At 38.9% G+C, this 10388-nt stretch overlaps 1 protein-coding gene across 3 annotated transcripts in view; it reads right to left on the bottom strand.

Annotated features, from left to right (window-relative positions):
• Positions 1-279: 279 nt before the first annotated feature.
• The window catches only part of PPP1R13B (protein phosphatase 1 regulatory subunit 13B), a 69993-nt gene continuing 59884 nt past the window's right edge, over positions 280-10388 (bottom strand). For all 3 annotated transcript variants that reach the window (XM_053944667.1, XM_053944665.1, XM_053944666.1), the window contains 8 exons: positions 9257-9426; positions 7904-8405; positions 6607-7373; positions 4927-5064; positions 4716-4849; positions 3835-4001; positions 2668-2867; positions 280-1806 (listed from right to left, as the gene is read on the bottom strand). In XM_053944667.1, the coding sequence (XP_053800642.1) occupies positions 1765-1806; positions 2668-2867; positions 3835-4001; positions 4716-4849; positions 4927-5064; positions 6607-7373; positions 7904-8405; positions 9257-9426 (2120 nt within the window). In that variant the 3' untranslated portion in view covers positions 280-1764. The remainder of the gene's footprint in view (positions 1807-2667; positions 2868-3834; positions 4002-4715; positions 4850-4926; positions 5065-6606; positions 7374-7903; positions 8406-9256; positions 9427-10388) is intronic.

Genomic DNA, 10388 nt, shown 5'->3' with positions numbered 1-10388 from the left:
ATACAACTTCTATAGTAATGGCCACCATGGTCCCTGAACTCTGAAAATTTTCACTTTTCCTAAAGTAAACACTAATTTTAGTTCTAAGTTGATTCGTCCCAATTGGAATACTGGGATACTAGGGTGTAAGCACATCTTCAGTGAAGCTCATAAAACAAAGAGGAAAGATGGCTTGACAGCTGTGACCTTGGCAAGCTACAATTGGTGTTTCCATGCAGACTCTGACCAAAGCCACATCTGCTGTCGAGACCTCTATAAAGAGAGTAGAGAATGCAGCCATGCCTTAGCAGTACTTTATTGTGCACATTTACATGTTCTCTGAATTAGTGTATCATAGGCTCTTGAAATCATCACATTCATGTAGCAAATTCTTCAACAATAATACCCTTTCACTTTTCACCACAATATATACAGTTAATGCTGACCTGTGGTAAAAGCAAGTTACAGCACTGCAGAAATGGATATATAAATTATACACAGAACTTGTACATGAAGAGTTAATCAAATTGCATACTGTTAAATGGGAGAAAATTACAAGAAATATGGCTAGAACTTATAATGGGAAATTCAAAATATACTTTCGGTATATAAAATCATGTACAATTCCAGTGAAGTGCCTGTTTTGGGGTTTTTCTTTTTTGCTTGAAACTACAATGTAGTGGAACAGGTTATTGCATAACTTGCCTTGGCAGCAGTTGAAGGCTGCCAAGAACCACAGAAACTGTCCTCAAATAAGCTATTGCCTTTCTTCAATCCTTCTCTAAACCTTGTTTCTTTCTTCTCCTTGACTTGGCATCTACATGACTCTCTCTACTTCTATCCAGTCCTTCATATTTTCTTCTAGACTGACTCAGGCAGACTTCAGGTGACACAGTATAACCCTTACCAGACTCTTACCCTTTTCAACTATTGCACTTTCATCCCTGCAGACATACAAATCCCTTAAGCTGCTGCAACTTCAGTACTAACTGTTGTGTCCAGGCTGGATGAGCTTGGGGGGTTAGTAGGGGAACCTTTACATTCGTAGAGGTAACACCGGTGATGTAGGCTGAATAATAAGAAAATAAAACACCAAGTGAAATATTGTGTAGGGACTTTGAGAAGTGTACGAATACTGTTGGTTTTTGTTAGTTCTCTGGCTTGATTCTAAATGCAAATACTGCAAGATGCTAAGACTAGGTAAAGCTTTCATTGGGGTTGTCCAGACTAGGATTTAAGTGTTTACCGTGTTGCCACCTAAAATCCTAGCCCTCACCGAGCTTTGGTTACTACTTAATTATGCATGTAATAGGTGAAGATCTTGTGTCCTAGAACCCAAAGAGTTGATGGGTAATGAGAACTCAACATTCACTGGTATGGAACAGAAATACCCAAAATCCCGACATGGGACAGTTGCTGTGGGGGGTTGGAGCAAACTGGACAGTGCATCTGCACTCCGCAAATGACACCTCTGAACACGGAACACAAGAAAGCTCCTACCACGGAACTCTGACTCAAAACACTGCGTTAGATGAGAGCTGGCGCAACACTGGCGGTAGCGGAGGTGTCGCTCTCCTCGTCAGTGCTGGGTCACACAAACAATCCTCATTTACAAACCGCAGATCTTGGAAATCGTGGATGCTGTCCATTTAACAAGAGAAAGCACCATTAAAACTAAATATCATAGTTTTATTTCTCTGTGTGAAATGACCAAAAATGATGGCTCCAGTGTATGTTCTAGGTTTCCAGTTACCAGTATGGTACTGCACTGTTGTACAACTGAGTTCAAGCAAGGGTTCGCTGTCGAGGTTTTATTCGTGGATATAACTAAAAAAACAGAATAACAGTATTAGGCTTTGCAAGGTTAATGACAACTTAAATAATTTATAACTAAGGGGTACTTATTAGGCAGAACTCGGTGATGAAGTGTTTGGGGGGGTGGGGTTTTTGTAAGCTTGAGGGTGTTCTTAGGCCACTCCTGAAAAAGAACAAGCAGGAGGAAAAGGGCTGATTTACTCCTGCCAATGGCAGCAACATGGCTGCTCTGAAAATGACATGGTGCATTTAGCTCAAGATCCAGAACAGACAATGGATGCTTTTACATAAGTACAAAAATTCCCTGTTGAGCACTCCAGAGAGCTTATTTCCTGCTCTGCAAGGTTCTCTTATGCATTTTGTCCTCAGTAGCTCTCTACTTAGTCACCTTACATTCCTGGCCTCTCTTGACAGTGTTCCATCTGTCTGAGCAGCATAAACAATGTGCCCACCGTTGTCATCTTCAAGGCCCTTTCCTGTTTTAAAGTCACACACACACCTATGTTTTTATCTTGTGCCAGGTATTAAAAACCTTCCCAAAGAACTTTCTGAACCAAGGCTTCAAGCTGCCTAATAGAGCCACCACATTTTCCATAAGCGCTCTATATTTTAGCCAAGGAGGAGAAAAAAAGTCTCATTAAAGCATAAACTCTATTAAATATACTAACTTGCTTAATGACAACCAGCACCAATCTCCTAACAGTAGCCTCTCCTGTTTGTTTATAATGGCACAAAGGCCAGAGAGAATAACGTGCTTTACACTACTTCACAGTGCTGTGGATGGGGCACAGAGGAATTCTGACTAAAGATCCACCTTCTGTTCCTACTTCAGGTGCATGTGAAAAATAGAAGGGAGAGGGTGAAAGAACTTACCCCGAGGAGGTTTTTAGGCACATAGCCTTCCTTGTCATTGAGGCGGGCCCACCACCACTCCGTTTCATTGTCATCCTTGCGCCTCAGGATAGTGATGGCATCGCCCTCGTGGAATGACAGCTCATCATTGTTCTGGGCTTCATAATCCCACAGAGCATACACCACCCCTTTATTCATCACTCCCAGCTTCTCCTGCACTCCTGTTAACAACACCAGATGGTAAAATAGCCTCTTTTTCCCCTCTGAGATTTTTACTATTGACACCGAGGCCCCAGTATTAGTTTCCTGTTAATAACATTTCATGAACAGTTTTCAGCACTTCCATGATGAAATGCTGTCAGAAATTTAACTGCATGATAAAACAATCTTACAGAATAGTTTAGAGAATGAGGTTTTTCTTTTTTATTATACATGCAGTGGAAACTGCTTTCTACAGCAGGCTTTCTACAGGGACACTTAAGGCTTTTGGAACTCACACAATGTCAGATCTGACAGAGCCTTAATGAAGCTTAAATCCTCTGATGGAAATTAAAAATTTTTCTGCTCTGTTGAAGTGCTTTTCTTGAAAAACATGTTTTAGTAAGTAAGCATCTTCTGTAAATTAATTATTCATAAAGTGTATTTCTTTCTTTGTGCGATCTGCTAGAAATTTGGGTATAGATCTCAGGTACCCAGATAATAGAACAGCTCTGAATTTCAGCATAGGGATGAAAATCAGAGCACAGCACCACGACACAGAAACATGCTGCCTTGTCAAAATGCCTTGGAAACACCAACTCTTAACAGCATTTTATGGGAAACAAAAGGCTGTTCCTGCTATTAGAATTCAGTCAACAGCCTGTGCATCTGGAAGTTAGGAGTCTCTCTGTCAAAATACTTGACAACTCACTGTTACAGTCAAAACCTCCCTGTAGAAGCACTTCCTTGAAATGAAGCCAAATTAAAACTTCTAAAATCTTAACATTTGAAGGAGCCTGTGAAGTAATTCAAAACCCAGAAGGACTAAGACCAACATCACAGTGAAAAGGTGATGCTGGTTTTAGCACTTTGAAAGCACAGGGACGTGATGGGCCATATGATCCAGTCCGGGACCTAAGCAGATGTTTCACACAGATCAGAGGGACAAATCAGGATAAATCTTAGGAAAGAGCTGGTGTTACAGCTTACCATACAAAAACTGGGAACACTGAATATAACCTTCTTCCATCTCCTCACACTTGTCTGCAGCAGTTTCTATATCACTTATAGTTGAAGCAAAAATAGCTGCCCCAGATTCAACCAGTAGTTTACAGAGATGAACACTATTGCAAGAAGCTGCACAATGCAAAGGTGTCCTGAAATAAAGCAAAAAAAATGTACATGTGAAAAAAGAAGCTTCCATGAATCCTAACTTTCATCTTGCCATTTACAGCCTGTCTATTTTAAAAGGAAAATTTTCTTTATAGTATGCGTATGCATTGTCTAAAACTCGTCAAGCAGCTAGGGTGGATTTCAGGATTTACCTGACTCCAGTAAAGCCAAGCATTATGAAACAGATGATAGCAAAACTAATAATTTTCACAGCTTACAAAGCTGTTGGGTGTGAAAGAGTATTTACCAATACAAGCAAGCCTGAAAAGTAAAACAAAGTTGAGGATTCACATTCCCCCCCCCAAAAAGACTTCAGGAATGCTAAAGCTACTTGTAAGGTGAGATTCTTCAAGAACACCAACATCTGTAGTGGTATCTATGATGAAGAAACTTAAGCAAAGTAACTTCTGTCATTTGTTATTTATAGTTTAATTCTTTCATCATCTCAACAAGAAATTCAACTCTACCACTAATTACCAGCAACCGTAATCTAATTTATGGTTTAAGTGTGCTTGCTTGGGAGCTGAACATGCTGTAACCTTGCATTTGAGTTCATCTACAGCTTAGAGAGTACTCATTTGATGGGGATAAAGAGGAAGGAAATTGTTCCCAGAACAATTGAAGGTTTCAATTAAATTTTGAATGTGCATCTAAATGGTGCTTCTCCCAGTTACTAGGTTAAAAATCTTGACACTTACCACCCATCACTATCTGCTGCATTTACATTTACACCAAAATCAAGAAGGAACTTCACAATGTGGTGATGACCAGCACACACTGCATTATGCAAAGGTGTAATGCCTTCATCATTTGGTTTACTGGGATCATCAACCTGTTGAAAACATAAAATAGTTTAGCACTTTCTTTTTCCTGAATACTGCATGGGGTTGCCATTGTTTAAAAGCTTACCTCATATATGATTCGTTGTACCAGATCAAATTCACCCTCCAAAGAAGCATCTAGGAGGAGAGCCAAGGGATTGAACTTCACTCTCAAACCATGGCCTGTTCTTTCTGAGTTGGGTTTCTTCAAGTTGGTACGTTTTGTCTGAGTAAAGATGAAGGTTGGAGGGATCATTTCAGGTTGTACAAGTGGAAAATATGATTCATTTATGAATCTCATCTTCCTAAATGATATTTAGAGCTATGAAATCATTTCTATTTAAGTCTCTAAATAAAAGGCTTGATAAATAACTACATTTTATGCAGTTAAAAAATGAAAAAGCAAGCCAATATAGTTTCAAAGCTTCTAATTAAAGATATTGAGTACAAGGCATGAAGTACTTAAGTCAGTGTTTTAAACATCATCATCTTAATTGTATCTAATATAAGCTGTGCATATTACTGGTGAATTATCTAACACACTGAAAAGTTTTGCTTAGCCTGGAAAGCACCACACAATTAAGCCAGAGTCTGTACTTAGAGGAATCAATGCCTTGAATTAGCAGGAGTCTCTGTTGCAGGTCAGACCTGGCAAGTTGGGAGTTCTGTTGTAGGAACGAAAAGTACACAACATGAAGCTATTTTATGTGACATTTTAGCAGGTGTAATCAGAAGCAGTATTTTCAAGATCTGAAGCACATTTCAATGTGTTTTGAGAATATTCTGAATCCCTTACACGTGTCCTTGTCACTTGCTGTGGAAAAAATAATCTATTATTAACTACAGCTTTTATAGAATGCTTTTAGTCTCTAGCTCTGTAGGATCTGTTTTCACTTATGGTCCTATATAGGATGGCTATTTCAGTTTGGAAAATAAACCCTTTAGATTATGAATAATATCAGTTAGCATATCCCATTCTCCCAGAAGTCTCCTGGCCCTTATGCTCATGGAAAACCATACAAAGCCTTCTGCACACTGCAGTCAAATTCTCAGAAGAATGCACGGTTCCTACCTAAATCTAAAAGTGAGGATGATCCTTGCTTTCAAAGAGTGAGTAATATCACAACAAAAAAGAATAAAATCAATTTTTCCCTCCAAATGTGGTAGATTTTGGTAATGACAAGTATTTAGAAGATTTTAGTGCAGCTGGAGGATGGACTTTGAAAACAATTCAAAGTATGTGACAAGCCCATTAGAACAACATTTCTGCTATCACAAGCCAGCTGTGCTGCTGCTGGAGTTAACCCCGGTCCATCTACTCTGAGAGGGTACAAGGAGAGCAGTTTCCCCAGAACAGCCATTTCAGCTTGCCTGCAAATTAAAAAGCTTCCCACTGACATAACTATTTGTATGAAAGTAAGGGTAAGCTATCTTTGAAGGCCTGAACAAATTAAAAAAAAAAAAAAAACACTAAAATAATGGAAATCTCCAATTCCAAAATTAGTTCTACAGCAAGAATCTCCAAAAAGTTGAAAAATACATACACAACCAGTACGTATTTGTGTATTTCTTATTAAGCAGCTAGAGTTATAAAGAAACTAATCCATTAGAATTCTCCCTGGAACTCCCCTGGTTTTCTTTCCTTTTAATATCATAAGACTTCAAGTGCAAAGATACCACTGAGTACAAGCTTACCATGTTCCAGTTATGCTTAAGCACAAAGCTAATTCTGTAGTTCACAAAATTGTTCTTTTGCTTTGTTACTTACTGGAGGAAGTGGAGGAGGAAGAGCAGGTGGCAAAGGAGCTTCATCTTCTACTGGAGAACTGACCTCTGGTGTGGGACTGGGTGACTGCTCAGTAGAAGGAACTATAGAAAGGTTGTTGTTGTTGTCTTCAGTTGTCTCAGGTGTTTGATTTGTGGTTTCAGTGCTTATCAACTCCTCGGTAGCAGGAGAAGGTAACTCATTGTCATTGGCATCTGACGAAGGGGGTGGTTCATCAGGGACAGGAACTGTAGGTTGCACGGGGATTGGCTCTTCAATATTGCCATTGGTGCTGGCGTTCCCATTATCAACGTCAGCTAAGTTGCCTATGAAGTCCTGTGGATTGCTTGGCTGATAAAATGGAGCACTTTCTATCCCTCCAGCCAGTGTATTAAAGCGCTGGTACAATAATTTTTGTATATTTGGTCCACTCGGGCCCTCTGGCTCGGTGATGGAGCTGCGTTTCTTTAACGGCCTCGGAGCATTGGCCAATTTTCTCCTCAGAGCCTCGAGGTCAGCATCACTCTGATACCGTAGGGGTGAGTGCACAATAGGGGTGAGCTTAGTAGGACTGAGAGGACGGGGAATGTTTTCCACATTGCTGTTTTCACTGGGTGGTGGAGCATTTTCCAGCTCTTGATCTTTTTCAGTGACCTCAGTCTGAGGCTGAGATTGTGGCTGTGAGGGAGACTGGGCAGGCAAAGAGCCATGAAGGAATGGCAAGGGTGAGGGAGAGGTTGAACCAGACTGTAATACAGGCTTTCCATAAACTGAAGAAAAGAAAGATGGAAAACAGTGAAGAGCTGTTCTTAAATTACATAATAAAATATTCATAAATAAACAATTGCTACTTTGATACTAATAGAGAAAGAAAAAGAAATATTGTTCTGTGGGCTGTCAAAACAGAAATAAATACTTACCTGTTGGTGATGCTGATGCTTACAATTATAAGCTACAAGTAGCATCTGGAATATTTTTCCTCTCTCATGAGGAAACAGTAAGAGGAGCAAAACTCTCTTATTTAGACATTGTTTTTCCAACTTATTTATCAAAGTATTGATAAAGTATCCAGGCTATATTTATTGTTCCAATTGCATATTGTTTTAAAATAAAAGGTAAATCAATTATTGATAATCTAAAAAAATATATTGAATTATTTTTCTGCTATGCTGCATACACAAAAATTACTTTCCTCACAGATTTAGACAAGTTTTCCAAACTGATATGGGAAGTCAACTAAGCCAAACAAGTAGATCTTAATGTATTTCAAATTAAAAAAAAAAAGCAAAATATATTCTACCTGCTTTTACCGACTTATTTAAAGTATTGTACACAGCTTGTTGGTAATTCTTTGGTGGTGTTGCTTGCTGAAGATACACTGAGTAGATGGAACTGGAGTTCACTGTCTGTGGCCCTTTTCTGGGAGACTGAGGTCTGGATCCTTTATCAGCGAGAAAAGGTCTGATTGCCACAGTCAAAGGCAGTTCTGGCCTGCCCTCTCCTCCTGGGAACAAGGGGGGACCAGAGGGTTGATACGTGGGGCTGGGAGGGACAGAAATTCTCTGCTGGATCTGCTGAGAAGAGCTGGGCTGGTGCACGTTGCTGGGTGGCGGGAGCGGAACCGGTCTCTGCCGATTTGCTATACTGGTGCCAGGTCTGGGCAGGCTGCCATCCTTCCTTCTTTCTAGAGAGTTTGTAGAACCTGTTCCTAAGGGAACTGGGCTTGGATAGGTCCCATAGTTCTGAGGCAACTGCTTGCTTACACCAGGAACTGTTGGTGGCACCTTCCCCAGGTCAAGACCCTGTGTAAGAACAATAAATAATATATATCATTTAATTAAATAAAGTACATCTGAGCAAGAACATTCCTTTTTCAACATACCATAGTAGCAATCTTGTGGGACGGAAAAGGAGTCAACATAAACAATTTATGTTCCTTTATCACTAGATATCATTCTACCTCAAGTTTATCTGAGGATGTCATCATAACTCAGACAAAGGCCACTGTTGAAAGGTACTTTCAGCTGTAACACATTCCTACCAATTAAAAACTATTTACATACATGCAAAGCCTGATTAACTTGTTCTAGGTTCCAGATCTCAGTGTCTAGCTGATCCTGACAACACATACTGTCAGAGGTTACCAAAACAACTTAAAGACCAAGTCCTTATTCTTTAAAGATTGTAGTCCTAAAGAATTCATAAAGTACTAGCACAACAGTGAAGACAGATACCACTAGTAGTCTCACTTAAGGATGGATTTAATGACTTTTATGAGATTTTTGTGAGAAAAAAAGTATGCTGACAAAGTAATAATCTATACAAAATAAAAAGACTAACAAAGATATGAATTGGAAAAATATGAAGGAGGGGGAGAGGATTATGAGAAGCAAAGAGGGAAAAGGGGAGACTAGATATGTAAAAAACAGGAAGGAATACAAAGTACTGAAGTTGAAACAAACCCACACATTTTAATGTGATAAGAATAGAAAGGAACAGAAGAAATACAAAGATAATTTTCTTTATGACTTTTTAAATAAACAGTAGCAGGGAAATGGAATGTGTATCTAACTGAAGTGAGTTCAGCTATGAAAGCCAAAGGTTCATAATTTCAGCAAAGCAGATCTATAAACATATCACAGATGAAACCCACCAGCTTATCAGTACTTCCTAATACTGAAGTTGGCAAAGGCTGGCTGGATATAGTTCCTTGTTTTAAAGCAGTATCCATGCTTGATTCTTTCCAGTCTGTGTTGGAGATCTGAGGGGGTTTTACCACAGGGGCTGAGCTCTGTTTAAGTATCGGCCAATTTCCATCATTAGCTTGAAAACAGACAAAAATACTAGATTTAAGATAATCCATACTATCATTGCAAACAAGCAAAATAACATGTGAAATAAAATAGCTTAGATTATAGTGGGATTAGTTTTATTCTAGAAGTCAGAGAAATCATTATAATATTTGATTCAGAAATCAATACTGAAAGCCAAATCACTGCATAGAATGTGCTGTTCACGACCCTTTAACATTCAAATTACCCTGAAAACTTCTACAGAAAAAAATGTGATTAAAATTTTGGCTTGAGTGTTGCATATTCTGCTATTAAAAGGCTAACAAATTCAGAGTAACAATCCGTACAGAAACACTTCATCAACACAATTCTTTGGGTACTATCCAGAGACAAAGTCAAACTACAGTAAATATTAAGTCTATGTAAGCCCTGAGTGGACTTACTCCAAATTTAAACTATGGTTACCAGATTCATTCACCCATAACAGGATGTAAAAACTCCCTTCAACAGCAGGGTGGAACAAAAGCACACATTCCTTTGCTGGAAGAGGTGGTTAACACACCTTTTGTTTTTCCTCAACATACTCACCCGATTAGAATTGCCCCAGAGACTTAATATTAAATAAATTTATAAAGTCAGCTGACAACTTTAACTCACAGTGTCAAGACACGTCATGGGCTTTTATCTTTATCATATGCAAAAAATCATGCATAGCTGCACATAAACTGAAGCAACAAATCCTTAATGAAGTCCTAGATGCATTGATGTTACTTTATTAACTGTGTGAGACTATTTAGTTTCAGTTCTCTAAGTAAGCGAAAGAGTTTAAGTAGCCAATAATTAGACATGGTCCATAGTAACTGAATAAATCCTATGTTAGATCCTAAGGATTTGATTTGCCTTTAAATGATTAAACTTCAGGCCTCTCTTCCTCTAAGGAGACAGGAGATCATTCCTCCATCCCTTAGATGCGTAAAGGTGATGTGTAACATG

Source organism: Vidua chalybeata, chromosome 6 (assembly GCF_026979565.1).
Source record: "Vidua chalybeata isolate OUT-0048 chromosome 6, bVidCha1 merged haplotype, whole genome shotgun sequence".
Classification (NCBI taxonomy): domain Eukaryota; kingdom Metazoa; phylum Chordata; class Aves; order Passeriformes; family Viduidae; genus Vidua; species Vidua chalybeata.
Note: the sequence above shows the minus strand (reverse complement) of the source record. Positions and strands in the feature narration are given on the sequence as shown.